The following is a 16,310-nucleotide window of genomic DNA, read 5'->3' as shown; positions in this document are numbered from 1 at the left end:
CTGTTATATTATAGGTGGGATTTTGTATCCGATTTCTTCTACTTAATATTCTGTCATAACCATTTTCATATATCATTAAAAAGCCTTTGCCAACAACTTTTGTTTTTGTTTTTGTTTTTTTTTTGAGACGGAGTCTCGCTTTGTCACCTAGGCTGGAGTGCAGTGGCGTGATCTTGGCTCACTGCAACCTCCACCTCCCGGGTTCAAGCGATTCTCCTGCCTCAGCCTCCCGAGTAGCTGGGGCTACAGGCGCCCGCCACCACGCCTGGCTAATTTTTTGTATTTTTAGTAGAGACAGGGTTTCACCATGTTAGCCAGGATGGTCTCAATCTCCTGACCTCATGATCCACCTGCCTCGGCCTCCCAAAATGCTGGGATTACAGGCGTGACCCACCGCATCTAGCCTTGCCGACAACATTTTTAATGATCACTATTCTGTTACACTGGGTATATATACCACTTTTCTACTATTGAATAGAAATATCTACTAGAAATGTTGAGTGAATATTTTTGTGTATAAAGCTTTGTCACTATTTTAGATTACTATCTTAGCATAGATTCAAACATGGGAAATTACTGAGTGAAAGGATAAGAACATTTAAGACTATGTATATTTCTTTGTAGAAAATTCTGATAATATAAACCCCAGCCAGAGCTGTAGTATGTTGACTTCTAGTGATTTGGGCTTCTGAGTTTTAGAGCCGCAGTCATTCTCCTGGCTTACCCAATTATTAGAAAACTGAGCTGTGAGACCCAGGGCTCAGAATATTTTGCAGTACCTTTGTGGTGGAAAAAAATCAGGAGGTGTATAACTTACTACCTCTGAAATATCTTACTTAACTTGGGAAGCAGAATTACTTGGGCAGTCCCAGTAGTAGTGCACAATGATTTTGAAAAGTTTAGCTCTAAAAGAATGGCATTTTCACCATTAAATTTTACTTGGCTTTACTTAGTAAAAATGTAATTTTTCACAGCTTTTATTAGGAAATCTTGCTTGAGCCTTCAGACTCTACAACTTAGAATTACTTAGGTAACAGTGAATGTTATTTAGAGTCAACATTTGGGTAACCATCATTTTAACACCCTCTATCTAATATTAGGCAAAATGGAAAAAGAGACTAAAGTCTCCTTCTGATCCCTGCCTACATTACAAACTGGATGCTTAGAGTTGGGATTATGGCAAAGAAGTAATCTATTTCTCATGTGTAGAATCTGGACTATGCATATGCTGACCCCTCCAAAGGGCGGAAAATGCTCAACTTATAAATTTGAGTGACTGCAATCGCCTGATATAGAGAAAAAGACAGGTGTTTTTGGACACAAGCACTCCTTGCCAAATATTTTAATTATTGTTAATGAAGGACATCAAAAGAAAAAATTGCAGTTTCAACTGGAAAGCCCTGTGGCTCAAAGGTCAGCCAGAGTAAACAACAACGCCTATAAAAAGCCATTTACATTCCCTTCATACAAGATTTATTTATGAAGGATCCTTCCAGGAAAAAGTCTGACTGAGACTAAAGACTGTTTGGCCAGGATGTCCTGACGGGGCAACATTCAGAGCATGTGACCAGTGCATGATCCTAGAAGCCATTCACAAGGTCTTTGCTCTGTGGTGCCTTGGCCTTTGCTTCCCTTCCTCCTAACCCATGACCTTTACCAAATGGATCCTCTCCCCATTATCTGGCCACTCAGTGTGACTCTTTGGAAAACATGAGGAAAAAGTGACTGTAGCATGGATTTTTTCTTTGTGAGTGTTGTAGAGATTCACAGTTGTCTTTCATTGTGGTTCTTTTTCAGTCATTCAACAAGCCTTTACTGCAGTCAGCTATGTGCCTAGCACCATTTGGGTATGTTGGTGCAAAGTCACCTCAGTGGGTTATTAAAGAAGAGTGAGAGCGAGACCTACACATGTCTTTGCTGTGTGGTTTTACAGGCCCCTTTACAGACCAGCCAGATGCCTGGTCTTTAAGGTCTGTTCCAAGAGACCCTGAGTTGAGATGCCTTTTCAGCCTCCTAGAGAGGGCACCCAGACCACCATGTTGCCTTCTGGGATTTTGTTTTCTCCTGTTTAGTCAGAGCCCCTAAAATGTTAATTCACATTATCAATACTATTATAGCGTTATTCAGTAGAAAGGAACTTCTTAGTAGTTTGATTTAGATACTTTGGTTTTTTACAGCAGTATAGTCCATGGTAGGAACTAATTTCTTTGATTATAAGAACCCAAGCTTTCTGCAATTCTTATTTTTTATTACAATATGATAAAATTACATTGAATTCATCTACCTCATCATCACAAGCCATCTTTTCAATACATAATTGATATCCAAAAGAAACCATTGTATTTCTAAGTTTTTCTACTAATTTATTTTTATCTACATTTCTTTCACTAGTGTTCTTCTGTATATAGCCCCTATTTGTAAGTGATTACATCTGAACTAACCTCTGGCTATACAGACTATGGAAATTACCCATCTTTTTCTTTTTCTTTTCTTTTCTTTTTTTTTTTTTTTTTTGAGACAGGGTGTCATTCTGTCACCCAGGCTCTGGAGTGCAGTAGAACACAGTAGAGCAATTACAAGGTACTGCATCCTTGACCTCCCAGGCTCTAGTGACTCTCCTACCTCAGCCTCCCAAGTAGCTGAGACTACAGGCTCGTACCACCACACCCACCTAATTTTTTGATTTTTGTAGAGACAGGGTTTCGCCCTGTTGCCAAGGCTGGTCTTGAACTCCTGACCTCAAGTGATCCACCCACCTCGGCCTCTCAAAGTGTTGGGATTACAGGCATGAGCCACCGCACCTGGCCAGAAATTTCTTATCTTTTTGCTTCTAATACTTTATTTTGTTATACTTCTCAAATGCCTTGTCTTTTCCCACCAGTCCCCCATACTCCCACCCTGTACTCGTTCCCTGACGCCTACCCCATGCTCATATTTTGGGTCTCCTCAAGAATTAACAAAAAAAGTCCCAGCCATTGGATGACTCCATCAACTCTCACGCAGGTATTCCTTGCCTTTGTACCCACCAAAGCAGGAGAGGAAGATGTATGGTGCAAGAGCAGTCTTCTCAGTGCGGAAGTGGGAAGGATTGCTTATCCTTTTTAAGAGATGGAATCTCACTTTGTTGCTTAGGCTGGAGTGCATTGGTGTGATATATAGCTCACTGCATCCTTGAACTCCTGGGCTCAAATGATCCTCCTGCTTCAGCCTCCCAGGTAGCTGGGTCTGCAGGTGTGTGCCACCGTGCCTGGCTAATTTTTAAAAAAAAATTTTTGTGTAGATGCAGGGTCTTTCTGTATTGCCCAAGCTGATCTCGAACTCCTAGGCTCAAGTGATCCTCACACCTCAGCCTTCTAGAGATTAGTACGGCCCTAAAAAGCTCAATCAGTTTTTATTTGAAGCCTTATTGTGGTTAAATACTCTTCTTTGGGCCTGTGAGATACCCTGCCTCCTTCCATTTACATCATCCCGTCTCTGTGGGAAAATGTGTTTATAAACTGGCAGATGCCCTTCAACTTTTTGGTTTACACTACACAATTTAATCATAAAGATGGCGTTTTATGAATTAAATAAATAAAATTACGAAATGTTAACCTTTGTGATAAAATTTAAGGATAAGCTAGTAGAACTTTCATGGGAGCACGAAGCATTTGGAATCACTGAGAGACCGCCACCCGTGGTCTGTTATCCATGCCTCTGTAGGAAAGTTGTGTTTAATTCAATGCAAATAATGGGCAGATTTGTACATGACATACCTACCTTAGTGATTAACCAGGATGTTTATTTCAAAATAGTTCTTTCACCGATACTTATGTTTGACATTGATACGTCATCAGTTAGTCACTTCAGCAGTATTCATAGCATCTTCGTTTTATAGTCCAGGAAACAGACTGTCAGCAGTCAAGTGACTTTACTAAGGAAGAATAGCCTGAAGGGATGAGAGCATCCTGATGTCAGTATGTTTGTTTCTGGTGGTTTTTTTGTTTGTTTTTTGTTGTTTCCTTACTGGAATCTACAAAATAAAATTAATTTTACGCTGTGATTTTAGTACCTTTATTCTATATTTGAAACTTCACAAAACATTACTTACCGTTATGACTTGTAATGCATTAGAATATTTTCTAATCTTTTTCTTTCTTTAATTAATTTCTTTCTTTAATGCCATCTAAAGCACCAAACTGATGTCATGACCAATGATAGGTGTGACCTGCACTTTGAATAACACTAATCTAAATGAATTTCCAGTTGGATTCCCCACTACAAACGAAAAAAAAAAAAAAAGGGATTAACAACTTAACTTAAAAGGACTGTCCTGTTTGCTCACCAGTGTAATGCAATCAATTTTCCTTAGAGATATTCTGGAAAATAGCCTGAGGTGTCAGGAATATGAAGATGCAAGATAATCTTAAGATATATTTATGTGATCTGTATGAACTGGGCTAAAACTGAGCCCTTATTTGTGTGTGTGTGTGTATGTAGATAAGAGTCAAAAGCCTGTTCTAGTCAAAAGCCTGTTCTGCCGGGCACAGTGGCTCACGCCTGTAATCCCAGCACTTTGGGAGGCTGAGGCACGTGCGTCACCTGAGGTAGGAGACCAGCCTGGTCAACGTGGTGAAATCCCATCTCTACTAAAAATACAAAAATTAGCCAGGCATGGTGGCGGGCGCCTGTAATCCCGTAATCCCAGCTACTCGGGAGGCAGAGGCAGGAGCAGGAGAATTGCTTGAACCGAGGAGGTGGAGGTCACAGTGAGCCGAGAGCCGAGATCATGCCACTGCACTCCAGCCTGAGTGACAGAGCTAGACTCCATCTCCAAAAAAAAAAAAAAAAAGCCTGTCCTTTGTGATCTGGTATGGGCTTGTTCCCAGAAGACATTCAGTAAATATTTGTTGCTCGAGTGAGTGACAGTGATACCTACTGGTTTATTTGTAATTCAGTGTTTCTTTGAAAGAACATAGGAAGTAGAAGGAAACTGAGAAAACCATATTTAATTATTTGTATGTAAGGGGTGTGTTGGCATTCATCCAAAAGTACTTAATTCCAGCCTGTCTTCATGGACTGATCCTAAATTCAAGTTAGCACGTAAAAGTCATGGCCTGGGTCTTAGTTCTTTGAGTCATTTTTCTGGGACTCAACTTTCTTCATCTTAAAATGAGTGCTTTGGGGCCCCGCACGGTGGCTCGCGTCTATAATCCCGGCACTTTGGGAGGCCGAGACGGGCGGATCACGACGTCAGGAGTTTGAGACCAGCCTAGCCAATATGGTGAAACCCCGTCTCTACTAAGAATATAAAAAATTAGGCAGCTGTGGTGGCGAACACCTGTAGTCCCAGCTACTTGGGAGGCTGAGGCAGGAGAATTGCTTGAACCCAGGAGGCAGAGGTTGCAGTGAGCTGAGATCGTGCCACTACACTCCAGCCTGGGCGACAGAACGAGACTACGTCTAAAAAAAAAAAGAGTGCTTTGGAATAATAACATTAGTCCCCAAACTATTATAAGTCATGATTCTTAGAGAAAACCAGGAAGTACTAATTTACTTGGCCCCTCTATATGAACTAGGAATGGTTTGATTTAAAAATGTGACAGTGAGAGAGGTCTGTACATCTATGGTAACATTTTTCTGTTATATTTGCTACATGTTTATACTTGTGTTGCCTATCAGTCATCTATTAGTGGGCAGCAAAAGTTTATCTGCAAATTGGAAGATGACCTCCATGTTTGGTTGTAACAACAGAGCAACATTGTATAATGCTTTACAGAAATATTAGTCAGGCCTAGGTAACCACCAAAACTCTTTTTAGTCCTAGACTTTATGTTCTGTATTCAGAGATCTCTCTCTTTTGATACATGCCATTTTTTCTTTTCAGTTTTTCCTTTAACGTATCTCTCCCTTTTCTGCAGGAATGACATCTTTGTGTTCCTGTTAAGCACACGAGCTGGAGGACTGGGTATCAATCTCACTGCTGCAGACACAGTAAGTAATGAGAGCACAATCAACTAGATATGCAGGTTTTCTACTATGAAACCTACTGTGCAGGTTTTTCTACTATGGCATTCAGTTTGTTTTACCCTTTGCTTTTGTGTCACAAACTTGCAAACTTTTTATTTCTTTGCCGCTTGTGTTAAAAGACTCTAGTTGCTCTTTGACTGGAACTAGAGTATTTTAGCTTTCCTTACGGACTTTACTATTCATTTTCTTTGAATACTTTTTTTGTTTTTGTTTTTTGAGACAGGGCCTCACTCTGTCGCCCAGGCTAGAGTGCAGTGGCATGATCATGGGTCACTGTAGCTTCAAACTCCCCAGTCTCAGGTGATCCTTCCACCTCACCCTCCCAAGTAGCTGGACTATAGGCATGCGCCACCATGCCCAGCTAATTTTTGTATTTTTTGTAGAGATGGGGTTTCGCCATGTTGCCCAGGCTGGTCTTGAACTCTGAAGCCCAAGTGATCCACCTGCCTCAGCCTCCCAAAGTGCTGGGATTACAGGTGTGAGCCACTGCGCCTCGCCTGAATAAGTTTCTTACACATTCATTTGACAAATATTTCACTAATGCCTACTATGTGTCTGATACTGTTGGAGACATTTAGGGTACATCAGGGAAAACAGACTGGAAAAAAAATCAGTCCATCCAGATTTGTTTTAGGAGCTATAATCAGAAAGGATTGTTTGGTTACTCTTATGCATTATTCCATTAATGGAAAAACCCATTTTTTGTATCCTGAACTTCAAAAGGTGGTTGGAGAGCAATGAAAAGGGTAATTTCAAAAATAAAGTAGAGAAGATATTCCAACAAATTATCCACTCTTTCCTACCCAGTCTCCTTGCAGGAATGCTTCAGTGTTTGAAAGGGTGAAGAAAAGAGGATTCCTGGCTGGGTGTGGTGGCTCACACCTGTAATCCCAGCACTTTGGGAGGCCAAGGCGGGTGGATCACCAGGTCAGAAGATCAAGACCATCCTGGCCAACATGGTGAAACCACGTCTCTACCAAAAAAAAAATAGTCGGGCGTGGTGACAAGTGCCTGTAGTCCCAGCTACTCAGGAGGTGAGGCAGGAGAGTCGCTTGAACCCGGGAGGCAGAGGCTGCAGTGAGCCAAGATCGTGCCACTGCACTCCAGCCTGGGCGACAGAGTGAGACTGTCTCAAAAAGAAAAAAGAGAAGAGGATTCTTTTTGAATCTCAAAATTATTCCTAAGATTCAAATATATTTAATAGGAATTTTAGTAACTTTGAGATTTAAAAATACGTAAATGGGAAATTATTTTATAAAAGGCATGACTCTAAAAATGGCACTTAATGTAACTATCATGGTGCCTCTCTGACATATAGAACATCAAAATCCCCACAACTGTGAGGAGAAAGCAAACTCATGAGGGTAGTGGAGAAATGAGGTACAGGAGTGTAGAGGCTTGAATAGATTCACAGCAGCAGGGGGAATATCTCTCTCTCTCTCTCTCTCTCTCTCTCACTAATCTGATACTACACATTCTGTAATAGCAACTATAGGATGCACCTTCCTTGGCATCTAAACTTTCAGTTAACCAGGTACGGCAGGACATGAGCACCTGAGGGCCACTGGAGGCATTGCTGAGTAGCTGTACATCATCAGCATCTGTCATACTATGGGAGGGCTGTCAGTGTGGCATATGTTGTTCCTGTGGGTTCTCTGATGTGGTGGCTCACTTGAGCCATATCACATAGTTTCTACCATATCAGATAGTAGAAACTTGCCTTTCGTCTTGTTATCTCTTGGTTCCCTGCTCTCTGTATCTTTTAAGAATTTCAGCATAGTCATACTCTCAATGCGAGTACAAGATTCATCACTTTGTCCCAGCTGGTCTTTTGGACTCCACTCTCAGTTCCCGGCTTCATATCTGTTGATCCAAATCCATTCTTTGCTATGCTGGTACTCTGTTAGTTTCTCTCTGCCCTTTATTAATCATGCTACTCCTTTGATTAAAACTCTTCAGGAATTCTCCATCAATTATAAAATAAAGTATAAGGCTCTTCATGTATGTCCTTTATCTACCTTTACAGCCTAATTATCAGACCACTTTCCCTTCCAAATTTTATATTCCAGAAATAATGATTGACTTCTAGTTCCCTGAACACACCATGCCATATCACACTTTTGGATAAACTGTTCCCTCAGCCTAAGTCATCCTCCCATGAGTCCCCTCTTCCACCTGGTGAACTTCTGTTTGTTCTTTAAAACCCCATTCAGGTGTCAGTATTCCTTCCCCAGCCCCTCCCTTTATTCAAGTTAATCAAAATACATTGTAAGTAATTATTTTACATACTAGACTTTGGCCTCAACAATGGAAGGAAGTCAAAAGTCTGCATTTCTAGGCTGAACGCGGTGGCTCATGCTCATAATCCCAGAACTTTGGGAGGCTGAGGTGGGCAGATGGCTTGAGGTCAGGAGTTCAAGACCAGCCTGGCCTGCATGGTGAGACCCTATCTCTACTAAATATACAAAAATTAGCCGTATGTGCTGGCGCATGCCTGTGGTCCCAGCTACTCGGGAGGCTGGGGCAGGAGAATCACTTGAACCCAGGAGGCGGAGGTTGCAGTGAGCCAAGATTGCACCACTGCACTCCAGCCTGGGCAATAGAGTGAGACTCCATATCAAAAAAAAAAAAAAAAAAAAAAAGTCTGTATTTCTAGTACCTGGAACAGTTTGTTCATTTGTTCATTCATTCATTCATTCATTCATTCATTCATTCAACAAATGTTTAATGAGCATCCACCAAGGGCCCAGCATTGTTTTAGGCACTAGGAATTCAGCATGCAACAAAACAGAAGTTCCATTTCTATCTTCATAGTTACTATAAATTACATTTCCAGTGGCGGGAGAGTAGACAAAGCATAAAGAAATGGAAAAAATACTGATAATATGGGGGCAGGCGCAGTGGCTCACGCCTGTAATCCCAACACTTTGGGAGGCGGAGGCGGGCAGATCACAAGGTCAGGAGTTCGACATCAGCCTGGCCAATATGGTGAAACCCTGTCTCTAACAAAAATACAAAAAAATTTAGCTGAGCGTGGTCGTGGGCACCTGTAGTCCCAGCTACTCGGGAGGCTGAGGCAGGAGAATTGCTTGAACTTGGGAGGCAGAGGTTGCAGTGCGCCAAGATTGTGCCACTGTACTCCAGCCTGGGTGACAGAGCGAGACTCCATCTCAAAAACAAACAAACAAAAAGCTGATAATATGAATGCTATGAAGAAAAATTCATCAGGTAAGGAGTGGTAGCATGAGAATGATCAGGGGTTGCTGTTTTATATGGATTGGTAAGGCATCTCTGATAAGGTGACATTTGAGCCAAGATCTGAAGAAAGGTGGCAACCTAAGCATATACCTGGCAGAAAGAAGAGCATTCCAGGCAGAGGAGATAAGTGCAAAGCCCTGGCATAATCAAGCAAAAGGAAGCAGCCCAGAGCGGGTAGAACAGAATCAACTATGGGGAGAGTAGTATGAGATGGCTATTGCAGAAGCAGATCATATAGGGTTTAGTAGCCGTGGTAAGGACTTTGAGATGGGGAGCAATTGCAAGAATTTGAACAGAGGAGTAACATGATCTGGTTTGAGTTTTAAATGCATCCTTCTAGCTTCTGTTTAGAGTGGGAGAAAAAAATGAAGTGCTACAAGGAGACATAAACAGGAAGATCAGTTAGGAATATCAGATGTTAAGTGGCAATGTCACCCAGGCAGCAGAGTCTGAAGTTCAGGAGAAAGATTAGGGTTAAAGCTGTATTTTATTTTCTTTTCTTTCTTTTCTTTCTTTTTTTTTTTTGAGACAGAGTCTTGCTCTGTCATTCAGGCTGGAATGCAGTGGCTTGATCTCGGCTCACTTCAACCTCCACCTCTCAGGTTCAAGTGATTCTCCCACCTCAGCCTCCCAAGTAGCTGGGACTACAGGCGGGCACCACCATTCCCAGCTAATTTTTATAGTTTTAGTAGAGACGGGGTTTTACCACGTTGGCCAGGCTGGTCTCAAACTCCTGACCTCAGGTGATCTGCCTGCCTCCGCCTCCCAAAGTGCTGGGATTACAGGCGTGAGCCACCACTCCTGGCCTTAAAGGTGTATTTTCAAATCATCAGGTTGTAGATGGTATTTAAGACCATGAGGCTGTATGAGGTCACCTGGGAAGGTCTAGTATAATTTCATTTTATTAAAGTATGTTTCTCTTCTCAGCTTGCCTATCTCAGGTTTAGTCTATGGTTTCTTAAGGAATAGTTTCTCTGGTTGTTCATTTAAATGGTTTAAAAAAAAAAAAAAAAAAAAAAAGCAGATTTAAAGAGAGATCTGCACCTTGCTTCCAAGATTCACATAGTTTGCCCTGTAGGAGTAAAGAGCGTCCTGCCAGCCACAAAGAAGCAAAGTAGGCCTAGGCCTCTGATCCATAAGTAGAGGAATAAGAGTAGGAATTCTTTTTTCATCCTGAAGGCCAGAAAGGGGCTCTAGGCTGGGCATGGTAGCTCATGCCTGTAATCCCTGCAGTTTGGGAGGCCGATGTGGGTGGATTGCTTGAGGGCAGATGTTTGAAACCAGCCTGGGCAACATAGCAAGACCCCATCTGTACAAAAAAGTTTTTTAAATTAGTCAGGCATGGTGGCACATGCCTGTGATCCCAGATACTCGGGAGGCTGAGGTGGGAGGTTTGCTTGGGCCCAGAAGGTCAAGACTACAGTGAGCTGTGATTGTGCTGCTGCACTCCAATATGGGCAACACAGAGAGCCCCTGTCTCAAGAAAAAAAGAGAAAGCCTCTGAATACTCTGATTTCTGAATTCTGAAATAATTTACATTTTAATTTTGGGGGAAGGGCTTGGGGATTCACTTGTAAATCAGAAGCTTCTGGAATAGTTCTTAGAAAAATGAGACAGCAAGATTGAAATTAATTCCGAGGATATACTGTGTGTGTGTTGCTAGAGAAACAGTAGGGTTAGCTGCTTGTCTGGCATTTTTCCTTTGCCCTGAGATTTATTTAGCTTTGGGATTTCCCCAGAACCATTTATGGACAAGGAAGAGATTAATCAACCTAAAAATGTCAGGAAAAACCTAATGTCTTATGATTGAGAATGCATATGTAAAAATGTATTTATAAATAGTGGGACTCTATCTGGCCTACTCTGTTAGTAAAAACATGGTTTTAGCAAAAGATGTATGGCAGCTACCTTTTACTGTGTCACTGTATATGCTTCCTGAAGTAGGGTTATCTTTGCATTTGACTCTGTTTAGTAAGGGGTTGTTATAAACTGCACTGTTTGTGTTTCTGTGTCAGACCTGTTTTAAATGCTTATGTGTAGTGAGAATGAAGAGCTTTTCTTCCTTTGCAGAGATTCAAGAAATCCTGTCTCACAGGACAGCTTTTAGCCCTCTGCAGGGGCCGAACCTCTGCTCATTCTCTTGGGAGAAAAAGCTCCACCCTCCAAGTGTTGGTCCAACTTTTCCCCGTTGTTCTTCTAGAAATTTTCCTGTTTCAGCAGGGCATGGTGGCTCACGCCTGTAATCCCAGCACTTTGGGAGGCCAAGGCTGGTGGATCACGAGGTCAGGAGATCGAGACCATCCTGGCTAACACAGTGAAACCCCGTCTCTACTAAAAATGCAAAAAATGAGCCGGGCATGGTAGCAGGTGCCTGTAGTCCCTCCCAGCTACTCGGGAGGCTGAGGCAGGAGAATGGCGTGAACCCGGGAGGTGGAGCTTGAAGTGAGCCAAGATCTTGCCACTGCACTCTAGCCTGGGCGACAGAGCAAGACTCCATCTCAAAAAAAAAAAAGAAAGAAAGAAATATTCCTGTTTTAAATCTCATTCTCTCATCCCCTGAAACTCCTTCTCATTGACCTATACAGCCAGGCCCCTCTACTGCATGGTAACTCTCACCTCTCTTCCCCTGTGCCTGCCCTGCTTGGTGTTCACAATGTCATGAAGGCATTGACTATTGTTTCTCCTTAGTCATTGCTGGGCCACGCTTTGTGGATTGACTTGCCTTAATCTTTCCTAGTTAAATCAGTTGTTCTAATCCTTTAATTGTTACTTGTTTTTTTCTGGAATGTCTCACTGAGCTCCATAAACCCGACTGCCAAATATAGGCATCATCCCTGTCCCACTGTGGTGCATTGTCTCCCTCACCACTCCCTCCAGTTCACATCATGGTTAATTCAGTGTTAGATTAGATGGTAACCATACATCTGTCTTGGTTTTTAGTTCTGTCACTCTTGTTCTTAACCTATTAGTTTGTACGTATTTCATATTTTCCGCTGCATAAGTATTTTTCTAAACAATCCTGTTTTTTTCTCTTTTCCTCCCAAATTCCCCACCTCTTGGAATCCATTTAAAGGATAAATATCTTTCATATTTGGAGATTTTTGAAGTTAAGATTGTAAACCCATCTCCTTAGGCCTTAATCTTATTGTTCATGAGCTCAAAAGAACACAAGTTGAGTCAGGTTTGGTTGCCACTGGGTCTTCTAGGAAAAAATGTGAATGTTAAGACAGTACCTATGAAACAATTCATAATATGGCTCTCCTTCCACCCACCTCCACCACCCACATCCCCACATTATGAATTCATGCTGAACCATAGCCTCAAGCTTAGACAGCTCAAGATACTGTCTTTTGGGTGTGGCATCAGCCCTCAAATTCCTCATGTGTGGTCATTTTAAATACATTGGGCATCATGGGACAACATGAACCAGAAAAAAAGATGAAAAAAAGTACACTGGGCAAGTAATGTTATCCTCTAGTCCAACTGAAGGTCTTCATTTTTGTTAGCTCTGTTCTCCCTGAAAGTTCAAACTTGGTCTTCTGGAAGTTCATATGTCCTCTTTGAAACTCCAAAATGTCGTGTGGTCAGGTTTGTTAAGTTCCTCTAGAGGCAACAAGCATTGTGCACTTCTAAATCTTAGGTTTGCAGGACACTAGATTAACAATAAGCTTTCACAGTGACTTTCTTTGGCCAGCAGTTTACATTGTTCTTCCCAAGGATTCTAACCTGTGCTAAAAATGGAGGGAAACCATTTTGGCCAGGTGCAGTGGCTCATACCTGTAATTCCAACACTTTGGGAAGCTGAGATGGTAGGATTGCTTGAGCCCATGAGTTTGGGGCTGCAGTGAGCCAAGATCATGCCACTGTACTTCAGCCTGGATGACAGAGCAAGACCCTGTCTCAGAAAAGAAAAAGAGAGAGACAGAGAGAAACAGTTTCAAGAAAGATGACTCACTCTTTCAAATAGTACACATGAAATAATTGACACCATAGAAGTTAGTGATTAAGTGGGGACTTGGACCAAGGTAGGCAGGCAATGCCAAGTTTTGTTACTACTGTAGGTTGTGGAGGGAGACTGTTAGGTCACTCCCCACCCCAGCCCCTTGCTATGATCTCAGACCAGTCTCTTCCTTGCTTGTAAGATGGAGGATAGACATAGGATTTTTTTTTTTTTTTTTTTTTTGAGAATTCAGTGAGATATATATGCATACTAGTCCCAGGCTCATAAGTACCCAACAAATTTTAGCCATTATTATTTCTAATAGGAATCCAGGGGGAATAGGGATAAGAAAAGAAAAGGAGACATTATTATAGGCAAGAGAAAGCAGGGAGAGCTTCCTAGAAGCTTGAACTAAACCTGAAAGGACCAATAAAGAAGAGTTTTGGGATTCTAGTTCAGAGAAACAGCTTGAGCAAAAAGAGGTGTACACAAATGTATTATAAGCCAGGACCACTGAAGAGACCCATCTGACTAAAGAGAAAGGGCATATTTGTGTTAGGAAAGAATAGGAAATAAAGTTGGCTCTCTATAGCAGGGCCTGATTATTTAGGAGAGTTTGGACGTGGTGGCAGGCACCTGTGATCCGAGCTACTCAGGAGGCTGAGGCAGGTGTGTAACTGGCAGAGAGCTGGAGTGGCCCACAGTGGTAGCCAAGGTAGACTGAAGAGGAGAGAGATTGAGATCTGAGAGTCCTGCTGATGTAACAGAGTGCTAATCTAGATGTAGGTTGTGAGGGCCTGGTCTAGAATGGTAACAGTGGGACTGTAGAAAGGGCAGGTTCATTTTTGAAGCAGTGGCTGGATTTGGTGACTTTTGATTGGATATAAAGGACAACACATGAGATATGAGGGCCATTTTGAACTGGTCAGCTATGTTGGATGGTAGCCTCAAGGGTTGAGGACCGAGGAGTTTGTTTTAGGATCACTTAGTGGTGATACATTTTGCTGTTAATTTGTTTGTTGCTCAGCAAACTAGAAGTCACTTCCAGAGAACCCTTTAAACATTCCATCCTGGGAATTCATGGGCTAGTAAATGACTGTTGATGAGAGCCTGAGAATTCTAGGGAGAGCCATGCCTGTTTCCAAGATAGCCCCAGTGTTTTGTTTTGTTTTGTTTTGTTTTGTTTTGTTTTGTTTTGTGACAGAGTTTCTCTCTTGTCACCCAGGCTGGAGTGCAATGGCATGATCTCAGCTCACTGCACTCTCCGCCTCCTGGGTTCAAGCAATTCTCCTGCCTCAGCCTCCTGAGTAGCTGGGATCACAGGTGCCTGCCACGACACCTGGCTAATTTTTTTTTTTTTTTTTTTTTTTTTTTTGAGACGGAGGCTCACTCTGTCACCCAGGCTGGAGTGCAGTGGTGCAGTGTCGGCTCACTGCAACCTCTGCCTCCCAGGTTCAAACAATTCCCCTGCCTTAGCCTCCCAGGTAGCTGGGATTGCAGGCGCGCACTGCCATGCCCAGCTAATTTTTGTATTTTTAGTAGAGATGGGGTTTCACCATGTTAGCCAGGCTGGTCTCAAACTCCTGACCTCAAGTAGTCCACCCGCCTTGGCCTCCCAAAGTGATGGGATTACAGGTGTGAGCCACCAAGCCTGGTTAGTTTTTGTATTTTTAGTAGAGATGGGGTTTCACCATGTTGTCCAGGCTGATCTCTAACTCCTGACCTCAGGTGATCCACCTACCTCGGCTTCCCAAAGTGCTGGGATTACAGGTGTGAGCCACCTGTTTTGTTTTTGAGACAGGGTATCGCTCTGTCACCCAGGCTGGAGTGCAGTGGTGCAATCTCAGCTCACCGCAGCCTCTGCCTCCCAGACTCAAGCAATCCTCCTACCTCGGCCTTGTGAATAGTTGGGAGCAGTGGTGCTTTGTTAGGCAATGTGATCTTGGATAAATTGTCTAGCTCATTTGTGCCTCATTCTCCTAAACTACAAAATATGTGAGTCTTAACAGTATTTAAATAATGATGATTATGGGATTTTTTTTCTCAATACAAATAACAGTGATAATTCTGGGATTTAAATGAGTTAATGCACTTAGAACAATGCACTATAAGTGTTAACCGTTAATGTTATTAATGTACTAAACACTACATTTTAACTATTAATATTATTGCCACTCTCTTTTTAAGTGAAAACTGAAAAAAATAAAACAGGAGCGTGTATCTTTTGCTCAGGGCATGTGAAGGAACGGCTTTGTATCTTCTAAGATGTATCTTAGCTCAGTATCATAGAAACGAATCAGACCCTACTGACGCCAAACTATTGCAAACAGACAATTGGCTGGGTTGCTCTCAGAATTTCGGGTCCTTCCCTAAGAGTGCTTCAGTTTTTGCTATATTCTATGCAGGTGATTTTCTATGATAGCGACTGGAACCCCACTGTGGACCAGCAGGCCATGGACAGGGCCCACCGCTTAGGGCAGACAAAGCAGGTTACCGTGTACCGGCTCATCTGTAAAGGCACCATTGAAGAACGCATTCTGCAAAGAGCCAAGGAGAAGAGTGAGGTAAGCGCAAGGGAAAGAAATTCCTACACTGGTGGAGCAAACAGAAAGTCCAACCACATTGACTGCATTGAGACTATTTAAAACTCTCTAGCCTTTCATTGGTCCTGACGAAACTACAATTTCTTCTGAATAGAAAATAAAATCAGGTCCCATGCAATAGCAATCTTGACTTCACTGGCCATGCCTCATTCCCTTTACCCTAGAATGGTTTCCATAGCCTGGATCCAGCTGTTGTTCATGTGGAGACTGACACCAGTAATGGCCTCTCGCATTCAGTGGAAGAAGGATTGACATTTTTGAGTTCCTATGCTAGTACTCTCAGCTTATCTGCCTCTGAATTGTATGCCAAATTTGTTAGTTATTTTTTGTTTTTTTCCATCCTGATTCAGTAGCCTTAGATTTTGTAGTTAGCAGTTAGCAGGTCCAAGCAAAGAAATTATCATTTTCCTTCTGTCGGACAAATAATCTGGATGAGCCAATCAGATGAACTGAAATGAAAAGGGAGGAAAAAAAGAAATAGGAAACCAGAGGCCTCCCCT

General features: G+C 42.3%; 1 protein-coding gene across 3 annotated transcripts in view; it reads left to right on the top strand.

The window, feature by feature from the left end:
• INO80 (INO80 complex ATPase subunit) overlaps window positions 1–16,310 on the top strand; it is a 137,294-nt gene that overhangs the window by 112,544 nt on the left and 8,440 nt on the right. For all 3 annotated transcript variants that reach the window (XM_063716583.1, XM_024232717.3, XM_024232718.3), the window contains exons 29-30: window positions 5,901–5,973; window positions 15,613–15,771. In XM_063716583.1, the coding sequence (XP_063572653.1) occupies window positions 5,901–5,973; window positions 15,613–15,771 (232 nt within the window). The remainder of the gene's footprint in view (window positions 1–5,900; window positions 5,974–15,612; window positions 15,772–16,310) is intronic.

The sequence above is a fragment of the Pongo abelii genome, chromosome 16, assembly GCF_028885655.2.
Source record: "Pongo abelii isolate AG06213 chromosome 16, NHGRI_mPonAbe1-v2.0_pri, whole genome shotgun sequence".
In the NCBI taxonomy this organism is placed as follows: domain Eukaryota; kingdom Metazoa; phylum Chordata; class Mammalia; order Primates; family Hominidae; genus Pongo; species Pongo abelii.
The sequence above is the reverse complement of the archived record's forward strand: the minus strand, read 5'-3'. Positions and strand labels throughout refer to the sequence as shown.